The sequence below is a fragment of the Ovis aries genome, chromosome 9 (genome assembly GCF_016772045.2).
Source record: "Ovis aries strain OAR_USU_Benz2616 breed Rambouillet chromosome 9, ARS-UI_Ramb_v3.0, whole genome shotgun sequence".
Taxonomy (NCBI): domain Eukaryota; kingdom Metazoa; phylum Chordata; class Mammalia; order Artiodactyla; family Bovidae; genus Ovis; species Ovis aries.
Window position 1 is genome coordinate 46,839,573 of NC_056062.1, and position 21,365 is coordinate 46,860,937.

Genomic DNA, 21,365 nt, shown 5'->3' on the forward strand with positions numbered 1-21,365 from the left:
GTTTGACTGAAACACAGCATAGTCAGTTGTTCCCCTGGCATCTAGGATTGCTTTTGTAGCCCTCCAGTGGCAGAGCTGAATAGCCGTGATACAGAGTGTGTGGCCAAAAATATTACCATTTGGCCCTTCACAAAATAAAAGTCAGCATCTGCTCTATTCTCTGCCAGCAAAGGTCCACATAGTCAAAGCTATGGGTTTTCCAGTAGTCATGTATGGATGTCAGAGGTGGACCACAGAGAGGAACCACCAAAGAATTGGTGCTTTTGAATTATGGTGCTGGAGAAGACTCTTGAAGAGTCTCTTGGACTGCAAGGAGATCAAACCAGTCAATCCTAAGGGAAATCAACCCCAAATATTCACTGGAAGGACTGATGCTGAAGCTAAAGCTCCAAGACTTTGGCCACCCGATGCAAACAGCTGACTCATTGGAGAGACTCTGATGCTGGGAAAGATTAAGGGCAGGAGGAGAAGGGGGCAGAAGAGGATGAGATGGTTGGATGGCATCATGACTCAATGGACATAAGTTTGAGCAAACTCTGGGAGATAGTGAAGGACAGGGAAGCCTGGCGTGCTGCAGTCTGTGGGGTCTCAAAGCATTGGACACGACTTTTAGTGACTGAACGACGACTCCATTCTTTGTTAGGTAAGAGTGCTTGGAACTCGAAACCTCAGTGAGAATTATTACCTCTGTCTCAAAGCAAGAACCACCAAGGAGGAGGCTTATTTTCATCCAGTCCCCTGAGGCCTCAGCAGGCCCCTTGTGGAGAACTCCTTGATGGCTATGAATTAGTACCCTTGGGAGAACACTCGACAAACCTTACCTGGTCACTGGGCTCGAAGCTCATCTCCTCCTTCTCAGTTTTCATAGCTATTAATTTCGTGTTGCTGGCAGGGTCCGTCTTACTGTCCAGTCGCTCAAGTTTGGGGGTGATTTCTGGTAAACCGATATCTTTAGTATCGTCCTTATCGAGCAGATAGCGAAGTAGTGCATTCTCTTTCTTCTTGGGGCTCACTGGCTCCTGCTTGATGGTCGCCTCGGACCCAGGAGCTGTGCTGCTGGCCTCCTGGCTCAGCTCCTTGCCCGTGGCTTCCGCTGTCAGCTTTGCCAAGTCCACAGGGGAGCTGCTGTCCTGCAGGAGTCTGTGCAAAATCTTATGCTTCTCCTTGAGCGAAGTCCCATGCGTTGACCCGGGGCCGGGCAAGCTGCCTGTGGAGTCCTTGTTGGTGTCTGACAGAGAGCTGGGCAGCGGCGAGGGCTCTATCTGGTCAGATTTGGTGGTCAGAAGCTGCAGGAGTTTGGTCTGCCCCTTGTTGTCGAGGAGTCGGCTCTGCCCGTCAGGTCTCTCATTGCTCCCAGCAGCAGGCAGGCCGGCCTCACTGGGATCCTTCGGCTCCCCAGGGTGGCAGCTGCTCTCTGCTGGCCCGGTTGGCCCTTCTGGGGGCTCCCCGTAAAGTCCAAAACAGTCTTTGGAGTCTAAGCTCCCCATCTTGCTGAGCTGGGGGGGATTCATATTCACTGGGGAGTTTTGCAGATTGCCCATTTTGAGGTCCGGGGAGGCCAACGATGACCCTAGCGAGACCCCGTGCCCCTCGCTGAGGGCCTGCAGCGCGTTGAGGGAACTGTTGGTGTAGCTATGGCTATTTCCTGTGCTGCTGCAAACTCCCACAGGGGAATGCAAGCTTCCTGCGGGGGAGAACTGACTGGGAGGGATTCGAGGGCTTCCGGCCACCCCGGGGCTCATGCGATGCCTTGGCGAGAGCATGGAGCTGGGCTGTCCTGGATTCAGGCCCGGGCTGCTTTGTGAGGGGCTGTTCATTTTGAGTGCATAGTTACTACCCTGAGGAGTGGTTGCTTGCATGCTCGACACGTGGTTCATTCCCCCAGAACCACTGAACCTGCCCATGGGCATGCCCATCTGTTCTTTTGGGCCGTTCATGGGGAAGTTTATATTGCTACTGAGGGTCATATCCTGACCAGGGTTCCCACTGCACATGGCCGGGTGGGCAGGGCTGCTAGAGCTAATTGGATTCAGTGGCTTCCCCATCGCTTGTCCAGTCAGATCCGGATTCATTACACATACATTCTGCTCTCTGTAAGATGAGGAAAGACATATAAGATAAAAGGGAAGATACTGAGCAAGTTGTTATTAATTTTCAAAGATGAGATTGCTTCATTTCTTTAAAAGAACGGACGACATGGAAGGAAAAGAAAGATAATACTTTGATGAAACCATCTGCAATTATGGGCAAGATTGAACATGCAGCATTTAGGACCAAGAGGGATGTTTTCTAGTCCATTCATTAAGATGTCTGTGGTTTTACAGAGGGAGTTTGTGTTTAAATTTGACTACTACCATATTGACATTGTATTTGCTAGACAAGACATTAGCAGGGTTCCAATTACATACTATACCTTGCTCATTAACTGGTATGTTATCATGAATAACTGAGAGCTTGTACTGTCTGAAAGAAATGACCCAAGCAAGCATAGCTGTCTTCAATTATTTGCCAGAGATTACAATTCCTAACAAGAGACCCATCTGTGAGCCTGGAGCTTGATGTGGGCTACTTGGCTCAAGATGAATAGTAAACCTTAAGAGGGAAAAAAAACCCCGCCCCAACTATTCGAAACTCTCCAAGTTTTCGAGCCAACAAAGTTACCCAAAGTGTTGGGAATTCAGTTACCTGTCTAACAGGTTCCCTGCCTGGGTTCCCCTAGAAGGCCAAGTGAGCACCTCTCAGATCATATGCGAGGAGCTACAGATCATTTACTCTGGGATCTTGGTCCCTAACTCGCAGGCCACCCCACTCCACTCCTGTACTCAGGGCAGCTTTCTAAGCTGGACGATTGTCCAAGCCTTCTGAGCTTTAATTTACAGCTTGGCAGTCATTTGTGAGTTACCAAATTCGTTCACAAATCCAAACAAAACAGGTTTCACAAATTGTCAAACATCAGCTTTTGGTTAGGGGGGGAGCAATCTGGCCCATCTGTAATCACTTTCAGATTGTTTCAGTTCGAGGTCGGATTTATTAAGAGTTGGCAAACAGGGCTGCTTGATTTTAATTTCTAAATAACAAAGTACATAATTGAGAAGTGTAATAAAAGGGAACTCTAGAGCAACTTTATATATCTGCTGATAGTACCTCATAAAGTTTTATACAGCACACACATAAATATTTACATAACTTGAAATCCAATCATTTCCCTAAATTTGTGCTCTAAAACAAGATGGTTATGATATTTACTTTAAAAATCAACATTCAATTTTCCTCACTTTTATTTTTTGGGGAAATGTTTACTACCTTTCATTTCAAAGTCTAATGCAAAAGGTTAATTTAAAGCTGAGAATAACAATCTAAAATACTCTTTTCTAAGTATATGTATATTTGAAAGTTTCAAATCTGAACACATGGGAGCAGAAGTCATTCTGTATTCCTGCCCTGGGAAGTGATCTGTTTTCCTCCTCTGATGTGACAGGCAGTCATTTCAAAATTAGTGTGAGTTTGTGTCCTTCTAGTTAGGTTTTAAAATGCACTAGTATTGGGAATTCCCTGATGGTCCAGTCATTAGGACTCCCAGGTTTTCACTGGTGAGGGCCTAGGTTCAATCCCTGGTCAGGGAACCAAGATCCCACAAGCTGCAGGGCTTGGCCAAGAAAATTAAAAAAAAAAAAAAAAAAAAGTATTAGTCTTAAGGCTAAAGTTCAAAGTGTAGCCTTAATTTGAATTTCAGTATCCCGTCTTTTAGCCAACAGTTTACTTATTTTTCTCTTTGTTTTTTTTTTTTTTTTTTTTTTTGATGTGAACTGTTTTAAAAGTCTTTATTGGATTTGCTACAACATTACTTCTGTTTTGGTTTTTCAGCCATGAGGCATGTGGGATCTTAGTTTCCTAAACAGGGACTGAACGAACCCTACCCCTTGCACTGGAAGTCTTAAACCACTGGACTGCCAGGGAAGTCCCAATAACAAATCAATTTATATTTACATCACTGGGGTTGGTCAACAGAAATGTCTACCCAAGCTGACAAGCTCTGGGATAAAATGTGCTTTGGGAACTTGGCTTCCTGAGCTGGGCAGGGGAGATTGTGTGTCAGAACGAGGCTTACCTGTGCAGCACATGCAAAGATATCACAAGCTGAGGTTCGTTAGTAGTCTGAGATCGGATGAGCTTGCTCTTCGTTTGGGCGGCCACGAGGGTGCCGTCAGACAAGGAGAAGCGGTAGATCTGACTGAATGCCAACCCCTGTCTCAGCACTGCCGGCGAGCAAGGAAGCAGAATGCATGGTTAGAAACGAAACTGGGGGTGGGGGCGGGGCCAGACATAACAACAGTAATCAACTTGGTTAAGTTTAATATTTTCCTCCCAGCAGGCTGAAGAGAGTTGTAAGTAATATTTTATGACAGAACATTATCCATGATCCATTTTTAAAAGCATATTTATTTTTCTCTCAAGATGCCAATAATTTCAGTATACTGGGTTTTCTTCCCCCCAAATGAAGTTTTGATCCCCCAACCGTGTTCTTTTAAAAATCTTCAGGATCATGGTAAGATAGAGTATAAACAATTTATTAGCTCAAAAGAAGTTTTGCAATGATTTGTCTGAAACGTTAGGAAGTAATATGGTGTTATAAACAGGATTACCTCTAAAGGGTACAATGTGCCTTTAATTTCTCTTTAAACTAATACAATAGTAAATATTATATAAAACGTATGACACTGAATATATCCTCTGAATATTCATCTTGAAGTTACAAACTATTTAATCTATTATATCCTAGTACCATTCCCCAATTTTGTTTCTCAGTGTGCAAGACATATTATTTCTGTGGTCAGGACAACAGGAAGTAAAACATAAACAACCAGAGGGATCTTTTCAGAGAAAAAAGAAGGCTAAATAGAAAACGGAAATAATAAAAGCACAACTCTGAGTGACACGGAATTGGTTCAACATCTGGATAATGACATCAGTTATTTCCATTTTCAGGACTACAGCAGAAAACATAACACTAGGCTAAAATAATTTCTCTAGAAATTTCAGATTCATCTTTAAAACAACTGCATTTTAAAGCTGTCAAATACTGCATATTAAAAAAAAGAACATTTGATTCGGCCACATGGTTTAGTTACCTTACCTCCTAAGCCATTTTAAGATGACTGCCATTTTTTACCACATAATCCTCAGCACAAATTTTGTGGTGGAATAGTCAGTCCCAAAGTGACCAGGTACATTCATCATTCCACAAAATTACCGAAAGACACACACACACACACACCCCGCAGGTACTGACATACAATGAGGATTCAGACACACACACATACACACCCCCCCCCCCTGCAGGTACTGACATACAATGAGGATTCAGACACACACACACACACACACCCCCCCGCAGGTACTGACATACAATGAGGATTCAGACACACACACACACACACACACCCCCGCAGGTACTAACATACAATGAGGATTCAGACACACACACACACACACACACCCCTCCTCCCCCAGGTACTGACATACAATGAGGATTCAGACTTTTTGGTAAAATTTCACTTTGAGCAATTTCCCTGGTAAACCGGCCCCCCTGCTCCCCCCTGCAGTTCCAGGTAGGGACACAGTATTTAGGTATCACTTTCTGCTACCAACTGTTGCATGATTCCTCTGAAGTGGCAGTACTGGAAACAAATTAGTGTACATATGTGCATCTGGGTTTCCATATTCAGTATGCCAGCCAACGGCAGTAGGAATACCATTTTTATAATAGGACTCGTATTTCCAGTGGCTTATAATTTCAGAATTTTATCCGACCTTGGCAGTGATCCTTGGAGATTTTCCATTACCGTCTGTCTACATCAAGAACTTCCACCAAGTAGATTTGTGTCAGCAAGCCCCTGAATGCTGTCAGGAAGCTCCTCCATGTAAACAAAGTCTTCTGGTAGATTTTTATGCAATACTAATGATTACCTGCAATCCGACTTATTTCATACACTTGGATGAAGTGTATTTTATACATGGTAGAGTTTCCTTTCAGTGGGTCCCCTCTGTTTAAACCTAGCACTGTGCCTAGTACGTATTTGTAAACCCTTGTGTAAGGAATCAGGAAGCCATAGGATTAAACATGGGGCATTGCTACTCAGAGCCCAAGGACACTGAACAAGGTTGCTGGGGGATTTCTTATTCTTTGTTACTGTTCTTTTTATTTTAAACCAGATCTAGTGAAATGGCAGGTAAGTTATTTATTTCTGTCAAATGTGGCATCTTTATTCCCTTTTTCTTTCCCACTTAAAAAATGCTGGAAGACACAAATGGTTGGATTCAGTGCTTATTTCTAAGAGATGTGGATGAAGAAGATAAAAAGGATAAACAGGATGAAAAAAATATAAAGGTTATTTACCATGACTTGTATTTTTTCATAAGCAATCTTAAAAGCATAAACTTTTTAACATACAAACACTATTGATAAATGCCAGAGTTTCAAACTGTGGTGCTGGAGAAGACTCTCAGGAGTCCCTTAGACTGCAAGGAGAGTCAACCAGTTGATCCTAAAGGAAATCAGTCCTGAATATTCACTGGAAGGACTGATGCTGAAGCTGAAGCTCCAAAAGTTTTTGGCCACCTGATGCATAAAGCCGACTCATTTGAAAAGACCCTGATGCTGGGAAAGATTGAGGGCAGGAGGAGAAAGCGGGGACAGAGGATGAGATGGCTGGATGGCATCACTGACTCAACAGACAAGAGTTTGAGCAAACTCCAGGAGATAGTGTAGGACAGGGAAGGATAGTATACTGTTGTTCGTGAGGTCTCAAAGAGTCGGATACGACTTAGCAACTGAACAGCAGCAACAGAGTCATGGATGCACCTTAAATGGAAGATGACAAACTAAAATTGCACTGTCAATACTGAGTTATAAACTTTTCTGCAAATGTGGAGACAATTTGCCAAACCCAGTTACAAAGCACAGGGCCCCGTACCTCAAAGGCAGCGTGGCTCTGATGGAATCCATGCTGGTAACCAAGTGCCCCAACCAGGACATTCGGGGCCCATGAGAGAAGGGTCAGAAGACTGGAAGTGAAAAGTATCTCCCTCCATGATGGAGTCCTTAATAAGCACTAGAGAAGGGATTTCTTTTTCTTTGTTCTCACCAACTTAGCAAAAGACCAGAATGCACCTGAGAAAAACTGATGCTGCAGAACAGCAGTGGATGCAGTGAGCGCAGTGAGGCGGAGCAATGGCCAGGATGACCCTCAGGTCCCTCCAGGGCTCACACTTCTAATCGAAGGCTCCTGGGTCCGTGTCACCTGTGTCAGCTCCCCACTGACAGCATGGGAGGCAAACACCCACGTCCCTGGGTGGACCGTGGGGATTGAGCGGCCCACAGGAAGGGGGCCAATGCCAGGCAGAGGCCTGGTGCTCAGAGAGGGCTGCTATCATTACTGAAAGACGACTCTGACATTGTGGGCTTAGCTCCAGGTGTCCTATTAACCAACTGTATGACCCCAGACAAGTCATTTCATCTCTTTCTAGAAGCGATGTCTCTTTCTAGACTTCATCTGGAAGGTGGTGATGGTGGTGGTGGGCCTCAGGATCCCATTGTCACCTCTACCAGGAATTCACCTGTTCTTGCAAATTTCCTTTCATTCTTATTTTCACAGTATCCTTATGATTCAGGTGTTTTTTTTTTTTTTTTACTATTAGAGGGGACCTGAGAGCACTGTCTTACATGTCTAGAAGCCGGAGCATTGAAGAAAATGATCTCGTTCCCTTTCATCTGCCTTTGTGAGAGGTTATCATCTTCAATTTGACTTCCCTCATCACGCTCTTAGCCCTACAGTTCCTCCTATTCCATTTCCCTTCAGATGGCGACAGTCCTGGGCAAGAGTCACCAGATCTAAGCCCCCAGGGTGGGTTCAGGAATCACTGTTGCAGAGAGAGTGCTCCTCAGAAGGGGTAAGTCAGCAAGATGGACTTCAAGAAGGGTGTCACTGAGAGACCGTTACCTTCATGGTGATGCCTCTTTGCGTAAGACACAGACTCCCCCTCGTGCTGTGTGTGGAACTTCTGGATGCACCTCCTCACCAGGTCCTCCCAGCCTGGCTTCATGGCTGCCCGCATGGTGCTAGTGTCCAGGGACGTGATCTTGCCTAGTAAACAACAGTGAGCATTTGACCTACACACTGATCCATTTTTTAGAGAAATAGTTAAATCTTAAAGGTATAAAAATTGATTTCTTTAAGAATAGGTAGCGTAAGTGCGTGGAGCGGGAGGGTAGAAGGTGAGAAGTGTTCCCCCCACCCCACCTCCAGCTTCTGCCCCAGCAGCAGCTGCTATGCTCAGCTTCTTCATCAGCTTCTAGACCCATTCCTTGCGTTGACAAACATGTAAGTATTCTAGAATGATTTCTTTGCCCTTCTCTGCTGAGAAAATTTACCTTGGAGATCTTGGCGAGTAGTGAAACTTTCTGATGAGGGAAGAGCCGGTCTCTCCTTCATGGGAACTCTTCTAGCCACACAAATCAAGCAGGACTGCAAATCTTCAATCACATACATTGATGGTTATCATAGGAGCCTTTTGCAGTGTTTCAAACAAAATCAAATGCACTTATGACAGCACAACCTTGTAGGTCAGTAAGGGAGAGAGCAACGAGACACTATGCACCCCTGGTCCTCACCTGGAGTGGGAAGCAGCTGGGGGAGATTGAGATATGGGGAGCTGAGGATAAACTGCTGAAGACACATGACGTGATGAAAGCGCATCTGCCATACTATAGTGACCATCCAAAAGCATCTCCCCAGTGGTGGAAATGAATGGAACCCTTTCTTATTAACTGGCTGATATTAACAACCAGCTAAATTCTTAATAAAGCCTACAAATGATGACAACTGAAACCATCAAGGGTTTTCTCTGAGTTTTAGGTTCATTAAGATATAGGAAAACTAGATATACCTTCTCCTGAACTATGTTGATGCTCCTACAATGGCAACATGCAATTTAAAGCAAAGTATATAAAACAGAGTCTAGACTCAGATTCAGAGAACAAATCCTAGAAAATGCAGTGTGTCTCAAATTTAGTTTCTTGGCCATGGCTAGGATCTCACACAACTGATGCTAAGCATTTATTCCTTACCCTACTTCAACTGTTTTGTGTGTCTGTGTTCACTTCTGGAGATCAGGGAGGATGTGTTTTATCTTGTAACATGCAGAGCACACTGCAAGCCCTTTCAATTTCAAAAGTGCTGGATAAAGGTTGATTAAAAAGAAGTCTCTTCATATCTTATGTCACTGATTTATGATTTTAAATTTGGGAAAGGATGTCTTTAAACATATCCATTAATAGTGGGTATCACAAACATAAATGTAATCCTCATCTTCAACATAATAAAAGCTAAATTTTTGAGCACTTACTATGAGACAGACATCTTTCTAGCTGCTTTATAGGTTACTGATTCATTTAATCCTTTTAACAACTATATGAGGCAGGCCCTAGCATTATCTCCACTTAACAGAGGAGAAGCCAAAGCATGGAGTTTCACTAACTTACCCAACATCACATGAAATTTTGGGGAAGCAAGGATTTGAACATGAGTGCACCATGGCTCAGAAACCCTACTGTTATGCTATACTATGTAAACATTCAAAATCAGATTTTAAATGGACAAACATGTTGACATATACAGCACAAAACCATAAATTAACTCAGCTAATAGAATATGGCTTTAGAATATTACAGATGAATTAGCAGCACTTACTCTGTTGCATACAGAATAAAATAGCTTGACATTCCATCTCTACGTAAAAATTTAATTTTGAAAACTATGTATCATCTGTGACAGCTCAATTACTTCCTTTCCAATAAAATTTAAATTAAAAATTACTTACATATTTTTTGAAAAGAGGATTAAATATCTATGCCAAGCATGGTACAGGCATGCTCATTTAATCCTTATTACACTGTGATACTGGAATTGTTGATTTCACTGGTTAAGAGAATATGTGGGTGTTCAGAGAGGTTGAGAAGCTTGCCCATAGTCAGCGCTGATACGCAGCTGATGTAGGAGCTGGTCTGTCTGATTATAAAGCCTGCAAAGTTTCTGACTGATAGGCCTCGGCTCTTTCCCTTCTGCTACACACACAGGAGACCGTATTCAGCACTGTCCCATATCACAGACAGCGACAGTCTCAGAGGTGTAGAGCAATCTCCTCAGAAGGCATAGGGCTGGACACTATCAGTATCTCTTTAAAGGGAAGCGCCTAAGAGCTTACAGTTTGGAACTGTTCTCCCAGTCCCGCTCCTATCTCCATCCTCTCTTATTCTGGATGCAGCATCCATAGCCAAACCACATAAAATTCATTAATCCCTTGGAAGTATACAAAAGATGTTCTTTGTACCATGGGTGTTTTCCAAGGTGTGGCTTGGACCTTGCTGCAGATGTTCAGAGATGCCTAGGATCCTTGAGAGGTTCAATACTAGTGGAATTGCTCTGGCAGGGTAGCTACTAGCCACACGGTGGGTATTTAAATGACGACTTAATGAAATAGACAATTTGGTCCCCAGTTGCATTACTGACATTACAGATTCTCAGCAACTACCTGTGGCTAGCAGTGGCTGTGCTGGACGTTGAAGATACAGAACACTGCCATTGTCACAGAAAATTCTATTGGATAGTGCTGTTTTAAAGACTTGATAATTAAACTGATCACAAGAATCGTTAAGTAGGTGAAAAGAATGAAGGAACTGCCTCTAAATTTTCCTTTGTGTGGCCTCTAGTTTCAGATTATTAAGTGCGAAAGAAGCGGCACAGGAATACATGACACTACCGTATCTTAGAAGTGGCCCCTACCTTCTCCTTCTTCTTTGATGGACTTTGGTTGAGAGACAGCAAAGCACTGCATAGTTTCATATTTCTGATGTGCTTCCTGGTTGTCATGACCTTCCTCTTCTGATTCAGGTAAAGGTTTTACCAGCATCCGACAATTGAAAGTATGGCTGTTCCGCCTGGGAGGTTCGCCGGACCAAGCTCCCCCGTTCACTGAGCAAAAGGCAGAAGCAACCCAACAGGGTAAAGAAACTAGTGTCAGACTGGCTTCTGCCAAGTTATCAAAATGGTGTAGGAAACATGCAGTGATTTTACTTTCATATAGTGTTTATACTTTTCTAAGTAACTTCAAAATCTATAGGGGGAGGAATGACTGGGTGAATTCTTGGGAAACTTCGTGGGAATCTCAAATGTCTTTCACACTGGTTACCCTTCACCCGGACTCTTTCCCTTCAAGCTCAGGCCCTGATTTCTCACCAGCCCCCTCTTACCCATCCACCTGGATCTTTCATGTTGCTGAGCACAAGATCTGTCCCCGTCACTATCCACACCTGGTCCCACATGGACATCTCTGCACCTGCTACCTCATCTAAAAGGTCAGGACTTCTCCATGTCCCCTACCTACATGACTCCTGCCCCAAGGCTTGAGGCCCTCTAGTTATGTAACCAGCAACTGTAGGCATCCCACACTGCTGCTTCTTACTGACCCCTCTTCCCTAAAACTTCACCAAAATTTGAAGTGTATAATCTGAGATTGGGCTGTATTTTTTTTTCTTCATGTATATTTCTTCATTAAGACTGAAATAATCTTGAGAATATACTGCTAATGTCATTTATTCCTTTTCAATGAAATACTACTATACTATGTCTTCTATTTTCTTATCAATACTTAGGAATCTAATACCAATATATTAAACATATATATTAATGCAAGAAAAAGGTGATGTAAGAGAAGACATTTTTTTTTGAGACGCATTAGAGAAACCAGATAAAAATAAAAAAGGGCCAGTCATAAGATAAGCAAAGCACTTTCAAAAGTCACTAGCTAGAAAACATTTGAAAGACCAGTTATATCCCACAATGCTAACCCCACAGACACTGGGCTGCAGAGGCGGAAAGAAAGAAACAAATCCTAGAGAGAAAAAGGAAATATCAAGTTAACTCCAAGAAACTGTTTTACTGAAGGAACCACAGCTAGCTTTATATAGACATCTTAAAAGTTTAGTTTACCATCAATATTCTTAAAAGCTTATTTACATAAAGGAGACTACATAGAGTAATCAAAGAAAAAAAGACCTCTTATTAACTCAGGTTAATAAGTAATTTGAAAGTATAAAAAAATACAATATAACGTAAGGCAGAGAGCTCTTTAGACAAGTGAATAAATAATAACAGTGAATTAACAAATACAGGTCCTTTGAGGAAGTCATAAAATTACTGAAGAGATTTGAAAATACTAGTTATTTGAAATAAGAAATCCCATTTTCTTGTTCATTTACTAGAGAATATAATAAAAGGATCTCACATTTTGTATTACTGTTGCAGTCACTTTAAACAAAGGGTTATCCTATTGAAAGAAAAGCTAGCCATAATGGAATGTGAAAGGACCTTTTCCTACTTACTGTGGTGACAATGAAACCAGCTAGTATAAACAGTTTTAAGAAAAGGAACAAAAATTTTTGCTAACTCAGGACTTGACTTTATTCTCTACTAAAATATGTGCTTCTTTTTAGCCATGAAGATGTTCTTAGCATCATCAGCTTAAGTGAGAATATTAAAAAAGAGCACTTAGTGAGTGGGAACAGTTATGCTCCCCAAGCAGCCATTGAGGTGGGCCCATGCAGTGAATCACCCACTTTAAAACATGGCCCTTTATAATCACGGACACTTTTGGTCAAGATGAGGAGGGCAGGAAGGGGCAGCAGTGGGTGGGGAAGGAGGCAGCAGACCGCCATGCCACCTGCAGAGCCACTGAAGAGTCTGTGAAGCCAAAGAGCCCATTTCGGGCTCCCAGGCTAAGAGCATCCGAACCGCGACACACCACTTGTTCCTTCACATTTTATTTTTAGAACGTCGTATACACCCACATCATACTCTTCACAAGCCGGGACTCAAAATAAACTCAATCTCAAGCTTCTTGTGACCTTCTACTTCTTAAGTGGTCATGGAGAAAAAGGACAAAACAGAGTCGGCTGGCACTGGATAGGGTGGGAGGCAATTGGGCACTGTCTCGAAAAAAAAAAACACCACCAAACAAACCCCATGAAAATAGTTGCCATATGACTGCTTTCCATCTGAAGCCCTTTCACTTACTTTAAATATAGGGTCAAGACGATCATTCATAGACCAATATCTACAGATGGCCTTTTCTCCATGACTTCTAAGCTCAAAACATTTAACACAAGCATCTCTTAAAACACTCCCCAGCTACTGTTATCCCCGACTGACATGAAAGAGTTCTGTTTCACCTCCCACTGGCCAAGATGATGTGCGTGGGGGCAGGGTGGTGTGGGGTGGCAAGCAGAGACCCGGAGGACATTCATTTACCTATGGACTTTGGCAGCAGGTTTTTGACGAATTCAGTGTGGTCCCCAACGTGCAGAACGCTATAGACACTTTTGTTCATCAGCTCTTCCTGGTTATACCTTAGGTACTGTGTCACATTCTCTGAAACAAACACAACGTTGCCTTCCAGGTTCACTACAAAGAAGAACCCATCAAGGGCCTATGGGAAGAGGCACAAACTGTGTTAGAAAGACTGCAGTGGAAGGTCACGTGCAACTGTTATGAAGGGAACGGTCCTTTTAAGGGAAACATGATTCACTCATGGAGAAGAAAAGAGATCTCTCTCCCACCTCTCCTCGCATTCAGAAACAACGAACACATTTTTCTTGGTGAGATGGTTCCACCTTAGAAAGCAGGACAGAGCCTTTATCAGGGTTTCTTGTCATAAACTAAATGACAAACACTCATCCTGTTACTTTATCAGGAGATAATTACTGCCACGTTAAGAGTATGAAGGCATTTATCTGTATTTTCCAAATGAGACGGATGTACTCCGCAAGGCTGAGAACAACTCGTATGCTACTGATCCAGTTCAGAGCTATTACTTTTCCTTGGTATAGTTCCTCATGGAATACAATGTGAGGGAGAAGTCACTGATAATTTCCCACAGTTTAAGGATAAATGCCAAGGAAAAAAAAAAAATCAGAAAATTTTGCTAAGCTGCCAAGTCTTAAATGAAAAGAGCTGAAAATGATCTCAGGCCTTTTTAAGCAACGTCAGTCCTTTACTGTCTGGTGTCAGTGGGGGAAGGTGCTGGGAAGTGTGTGTCTGATGTGGCAAACCGGCCTTTCTGGGGACCTCAGGCTGAGACTACACAGGGCCTTGAGGTTCAGGTTTCCAACCCCGAGGGAAAGAAAGTAACTGATTGTGCCTGGCTGCATTTCTTTATTCTCCAGGTCGTTAAGATGCAGGTTCCTAAATCACCCAGAGAGCAGGAACGTTTTTCTTGTGATGGGTGCATGGTTCACTTTGCTATCATTCCGAAGCAGATTAGGGAAGGAGATGAAGGGCTGAGGATCATTTCAGGAAATAACAGTAGATATCGATACATTTACTGAGCCTTAAGCATACTGTGACTTTTTATTTTTACTTATTTATTTTTTTGGCCGTGCTGTGCAGCTTGTGGGATTTCAGTTCCCTGACCAAGGATCGAACCCGGGGCCCTCGGCAGTGATCGCGCAGCGTCCTAACCATTGGATTGCGAGGGAATTTCCCACTGTGTTATTTTAACATTTACAATTCTGGAAGGAATGTTTTTCCTTTGCCAGTTTACAGAAGGAAAAATTGAGACTCAAAGAGGGTAAGTGATTTGCCGAAGCTCTTGCAACCAGAGCTGGGATGCAAATCCAGGTGGACTGCCTCCAAAGCTTGTGCTTTGATTCCCAGGTGGCACAGAGTTCTCCCCAGTGTTGACCCAGAGCGCCTTCTTGTCACGGTTGCCTGGACAATAATGCAAAGTCTGGGTGCTCAGTGAGTTTCTCTTAGTTCTGCCTCCTTTCCCTTTTTGATCCTTATTTGCCAGAGCTGTTTTACAGATCAGGGAGCGATTAGGACTGGATGAGTCTTGATAGTGACCAGGCATTCCTTGGATCAGGGCCAAGGGGTCTACCCAGTTCATGCCAGTTTCTTCAGGCTGTGTATTTACTGGTTTTTCACATGGATGTTTCATGGACACACCAATATAACAATGTGCATGACTGGGGCATAGTGTTTTACTTTTTCCTCTAGTTTGCTTTTTCCTTAAGTTATTATTTAACAGGCTCCTATTCTGTGAGCTTTCTCTGAAATATTTCATCTTTAATTCTATTTTCATGACAAAACTATGCACTCTCTCAAATTAGAACTGACCACAAGGCACCAATGAAAAGCTCTTAAAATATATACATATATGTATGTATGTATATGTATATATACACATATATGTATGTATATATATGTATACACACATACATATACACACACCATTTTAAGTTCTTCTTAAATGTTCATTGTGGTGTTCCCACTGGTGTAAACCATGTGCAAGCCAAAGCAAGACTGTGTAAATAGCTTTCCATGATAGGTTGGCATCAACTGTTGGAAACCTTATGTGAGTGTGTGCTCATGTGTATATGGGTATGTGGGGAGGGAGGTCAGGAAGTAAGTCAGTTGATTAGTTATGTACTAAGTGTTCTTTTAAACTCACAGCTTTAAATATACCTTCAACAGGGACTGTCATGATAATATTACCTACGGGTCACTTTTGGAAGTGCACGTGACTTCCTACTGCTTTATACAATGGTAAAGGTATGGTGGAAAGATGAAATTCTTTCACCTTATAAAACTATTTGTTTTCTTAAAGCTCACTATGATATGCTCTCATGAAAAAAACCTGACATTTAGTTTTGTTGCCTAGCAACTACTATGCTATGATGTAAGCATGAGTGTGCATCTATGCCTAGAATGGCTCAATGAGAGCAAGTTTTCTCTGTTTAAATTATTACATATTAACAGGGAAAAGATGCAAATGCAAACCTTAAGTCTCTAGATTCAAAGCATTACCTCTCACATGTTTAGCACTGAAGTCCTGCTACACAGGTGTTTGCTCAATGCACTGAATTCTCAGAAGACTATTTTGCAACAGTGAAAATGTGGATTTGATCTTATGAGATAAGATCCGTTGACATCTAGCAATCTGATTTCTGCAATTAATGAGCTTGCTCTCAAAGAGCTTGAGTCATAGCCTTGTGGTTACTGCCAGCATCTCTTTTCAGAAGCCTTGAAAATCTTCCCAACAGTTTCCACCCTACTTTAAGTCACCCCAATGTAAGTAATAAACACAGGTATATGGGATTTTCTTAACTGTAATATTTAAAATTCCCCATCATTTCCAAATGAATTTTGTTTCCAGTCCTTTCATCGAATTCTAAGAGTCCACCTAGTTAAGGGTTTTCTCAGCTGCTTCTAAGAACCAAGTAGGAAGCAGCACTCTCTGGCCTTCCAGCGCCTTGTCAACTCTGGAAAATCAGGTTAAGTGTGTTTTCACTTTTTCTCTAAAAATTGTCATTACGTGTTTTCAAGCCGGTGATGAAAGAGAAACAAGCAGGGCCCAACATAGGGTCCTTTAAAGTCTTTTGGTCAGTAGGGTAGCCCCAAGGGTGGAATTTTGTCATCTCTAAAAATAAAGACTGGGTCAGACAATCTTTACATTTTCTTCTGTGTCTCCCTAGCCCCATTATACAGTAGATTTTCACAGAATTAGACTTTCTAAAAATAAAAATCATCTTATGCACCAACTGGTTATCTTTGCTTTAAAAATCCTAATTTCTTCTATATGTGCGGCGGCTGCCAGTGAAGCAATTCTACAATAGCAATGCTGCAGACCTTCTGGCCATGTGATAATTTTCAATCTCATCATATCATCAGCAGAGTAAATTATCCTGAGAACTGACATAATTTATGTCTCAGGGCTTCTCTGCTTCTTGTTATATATTCACTGACATTTTTTTCCCCTCATCTTACCATAGCCTACCTCCTGAATTTTAATTTTGGAATAGGTATAGCAAAGAATCTGATGCTTAATACTGTACTGGGTTAATAAAATAAGAAAGGGGGACTTAACAAATTCTAGATAGTAGTCTGATCATGAAAACTCCTGAAGTTAATAAAGAAATGGCAGTTAATTAAGAAGAAGGAGATATATGTATACTCACAGCTGATTCACACTGTTGTACAGCGGAAACTAATACAACATTGTAAAACAATTACATATGATACTACAATTAAAAAAAAGTTGGACCCCCCAAAAAGAAATGGCGGTTAAGATCACCCATTGCAGTGATGCTTATCTTAAAAGTTCTGAATATTACTTCAATTTTTGTCTTTATGAAATCAACAATCTAGATTTATGTAGCATAAATAAAAAGTATAAACCTCCATTTGGTCCTCAAATTTTAGCCTGTATACATAATTATCTGTACTTGTACAGGTGAAAATCTAAGAATTCTGGCAACATTTCAAAACACAATATATCATAGAATTTAACAGGATGTGTGAAATGAGTGCTTGTGAAATGAATGCTCAACTAGCACTTAAAGTTGGTCAAATTTATATTCTAATCTGGTTAATTTAATTCTACATTATCAATCTGAAAGGTATGTAAGCTGGAACCAGGAGTAAATTTTAGATACATATTAGTAAGCTCAGGAGGTCAGCAGTACTTCCATTTTAAGAGTGAAAAGTAAATGTGGATTAGCCTTAAATTATATTCACTTAAAAAAGAATTTTTTTTTTTAAACTTTTTATTTGAGATTGGAGTTTAGCTAATTAACAATGCTGTGATAGTTTCAGGTGGACAGCCAAGGGACTCAGCCACACATATACATGTATCCATTCTCTCCCTCAAGCTCCCCTCCCTTTCAGGCTGTCACATAATATTGGGTAGAGTTCCCTGCGCTATATAGTAGGACCTTCTTGTGGTCCATTTTAAACACAGCAGCATTCACTGAGAAATTAAACGGAATACTGGGAAGATCAACAGCAGGGTGAAATACCTCCAGCATCATCGGCCCCAGTGCATCCTTGTCAATGACCCCCTGCCCGGTAGACGATACGTCTGACTTCTGCACTTCATCGATGTTGGCAGCTGCTGCTTTCTCTGCAACAAACACGAGTGTGAATTAACTGGTGTGCTATTTCAAGGACAGAGTGACACAAGAACATTTTTATTGTTATGACTTCAAAAAAAAATCTTCAGCAGGATCAGATCAGACTGTAAAAGAGTTAGAGAACATCCCCGCTGCCATGGCACGGGAGAAACTGCTGGAAGCGGGAGCCAGAACATTAGCTTTTCACCTCCAAGAACTGTGGCTCAGAGCCCCTTTCAGGCTGCCGATAAAATGAGTTTAGAGGTTTCATGCCAGTCCCCAACAAGCTTTTTTTTTTTTAAAGACTGCAAAACTGTTATATACTGCAGCACAATTAGGGCTTTCTGCAGACTCCCTAAGCGGGGTTGACTGACCGGGAGTCTGTAGTTCAGGCTTCGGGAGAGAAATCAGAGATGCGTCTGAAGGAATAAAAACGAGTCCTGACCACTGTTGCTGCTTCCACGGGACACTCCTGTGGCTTTTGGATTGTCCCACCTCTTGTCACCTTCACATTTAGAATAACCAAAAAGACTGGCCCCTGCCTGGAGGAAGGTGATTAACGACATGAGGCAGAGAGCGAGACACCCTATCAGGCACTTGGAGAATTTTGACGGCAGCCCTTTCATCTAGTTCAGAGATGCCTGGTCTCGGCTCCTGGACTCAAATGGGTGAAGCAACTTCCCACCAGGCCTGGGAAGACATTCCGTCATGGAAAAGGCTCGTGGAGGAAACAGATGCACAGTCATCAATGTATATGCAAATGGGTTATTTCGAGAACACCAAGAAAAGTTTAAAGCATAACAAGATAAATTGCAACAATTTGTTAGAAAACAACACAACACGATGTACCAATTATTTGTCCTGGAATAAATTATAGCCTTTTTACACTGCATGTTATCACTGTAATTAAATGCAAGTTAAGAAAACTGTGAGGATGAGATGGTTGGATGGCATCATCGACTCAACAGACATGACTTTGAGCAGACTCTGGGAGATAGTGAAGGACAGGGAAGCCTGGTGTGCTGCAGTTCATGGGGTCACAAAGAGTCAGACACGACTGAGACTGAACCGCAGAGAAAACTGTAAATCAATTCAGTACTCAGAATCAACTTGATTTCATGAACTTAGCAGACTCTGCTTCTTTTTTTTTTGTAACAGAAGATTTTACACAGTATTTGTGAAAACCTGTAAAGCTTAATTTGTACCTGGGAGCTTACAGAAAATAATTAGGAATTATGCAGGCCCTCCAAATCTTGATGGAAATTGTCCACATGCATACGTATCAGTGGAAAAGGGAAGAGGGCCTGTGTAGTTCAAGTCTCAGCTCAGCCACTTAGTACAAGTCAGAGCATGTCACTTCAACTTTTGGAGGCCTTAGTTCCTGCCTTCTTGCTTCATGGGCTGTGACAGGAGTAAATGGGATATGTAAAACACACTTTAAAAACCAGCAAGTAAGGGCCTTCCCTAGCATTCCAGTGTTTCAGACTCTAAGCCTTCCATTCAGGGGGTATGGGTTGAATCCCTGGCTGGGGAATTAAGATCCCACGTGTCGTGCAGCACAGCTAAAAACAAGGAAAAACAAAACAAAATCCATAAAGTAACTTATAAATTTAACTTACTACTAGCATATCTGTCATTATTAGCTCTTCCTGAGTTCCAAAGGCAGAGGTCAGAAGCAGGGAGTATGTGTTTTCTCAGTGACTCTGCGACATTCCTGATTCACCTGCTTAGATCTGAATAATTGTGACTGGCTATAAATAGAGCTGTGGTTTGTCTAATAGCCTTTATAACTCAGCATGTGAGGATGTGCTAGTCCTCAATTCATCTTTCCTTGCTGCCCTCCCCAGCTCTCGACTGTAGGTCCCTCGCTCTAGCTGCTGGCTTGATCTCAGCCCAGCTCTTCAAGTCATTCTCACGTGGGGCAGGTGGGATCTCAGGCACTCCTCTTCCCCCCTCCCCATTTTTCCCAGAAATTTTTTCATTGCCAAATAACTCCCAAATAAATACATATTGGGACCTACTCCCCCCACCCCCAGTTCACTCTTTGAAGCTGTATATTTCTCTTCAGTTTCTGCTCCCTTCCCCACGTCAGTCCAGGGACAGGACAGGCATCGTCAGTGGCTGCTTCATCTACTTTTCCTCTAATTTAACAGCCCTGCCCTGTGAGGTCTCTGCAGGTTTTGGCCTAAAGGATCCCTGAGTTTCATTACCACTGAATCGCAAAAGTCCTGTAACAGATATTATAAATGTCCCTGCATTCCCTTTTATTTACTTTTTGTTTTCAGTGTGGTGGCATTCAGGGTGTAGGAGTGTTAAAACTGCAGACTGAGTAATCCTCAGCCTCATTTTAGGGCAAAATAATACAAAATGACAAAGTTTCTGATAATCCATTTCCAAGTCCTTTGGTAAAAAAACCTGAAGGACAGTTGATATGCAATATTTAATCAGTTTCTGGTGTGCAATAAAGTGATTCAACATTTTTATACATCTTAGTCCACTTCAAGTTGTTATAAAACATTGCCGATAATCCTTGAATTATATGTTACCTCCATGTATCTTATTTCCCAAGTCTTTCAGAGGCAATCAATATATTCTGTGAGATATTTATATTTTGAGGATCTGATCATCATGCTGAAGACCCCAAAGTTTCCTCAATCCATTCAATATTTTGTGGAATTAAAAAATTCAGACTTGGAAAAACTCAATCATGCAGGTTCCTAAACAGTGACAGACTTTCAGATTGGGGTATTCCAAATGTTCTAGCAATGTGTTCAGGTGCTGAATTTTTGATGCTTATCAGAAAATACAGAGCATGAGATTATCATTTTCTTTCATCTTTAGGAATCTACAGGTCGTAATTTAGGTTAAGGGCCTAAAATTTAACATAAGAGATGATTCAGAGGGGGCAAAACATTTTTTTTGGCTCTACTGGAAAGCCTGGATAAAAATAATTATCATCCTGAAAAACTGCAATGATCAACCATGTCATTTTCCCCCTCTTTCTAACATTCAACTGATAAATTTTTGAAAGGAAAAAAGCAGCAGCTAACAGGCACTCACAGAAATGCAGGGCTGGTATGAGGAAACTGGCCAGGAATACTGTCCATGCGTCTTGGTGTCCTGCTATGCGTTCCAGTCATGCTTGTGGTACAGGTGGAGTGAAGGATCCTTGTGGGACGAGAGGATATATCTTGCTGGGGGCAGGGGGTAGGGGCCGTCTACTGAGTCAAACGAGAACTTAGGGCTGTACAGTGAGGAACTAACTTTAAATTCAAAGAAGAGATTTTTTTTTTTAAAAGGCTGGGCAGAGCTGAAAATACTTCATATCCCCTGCAGTTGTGTTGGATTCTGTGGGACACGT

General features: G+C 42.1%; 1 protein-coding gene across 38 annotated transcripts in view; it reads right to left on the reverse strand.

Annotated features, from left to right (window-relative positions):
* Positions 1-21,365, reverse strand: part of NCOA2 (nuclear receptor coactivator 2) — a 284,545-nt gene that overhangs the window by 41,284 nt on the left and 221,896 nt on the right. For all 38 annotated transcript variants that reach the window (XM_060393788.1, XM_060393784.1, XM_060393776.1 and 35 more), the window contains 7 exons: positions 17,912-18,015; positions 13,365-13,542; positions 10,842-11,030; positions 8,432-8,533; positions 8,001-8,144; positions 4,109-4,256; positions 822-2,091 (listed from right to left, as the gene is read on the reverse strand). In XM_060393788.1, coding sequence (XP_060249771.1) covers positions 822-2,091; positions 4,109-4,256; positions 8,001-8,144; positions 8,432-8,533; positions 10,842-11,030; positions 13,365-13,542; positions 17,912-18,015 — 2,135 coding nt within the window. The remainder of the gene's footprint in view (positions 1-821; positions 2,092-4,108; positions 4,257-8,000; positions 8,145-8,431; positions 8,534-10,841; positions 11,031-13,364; positions 13,543-17,911; positions 18,016-21,365) is intronic.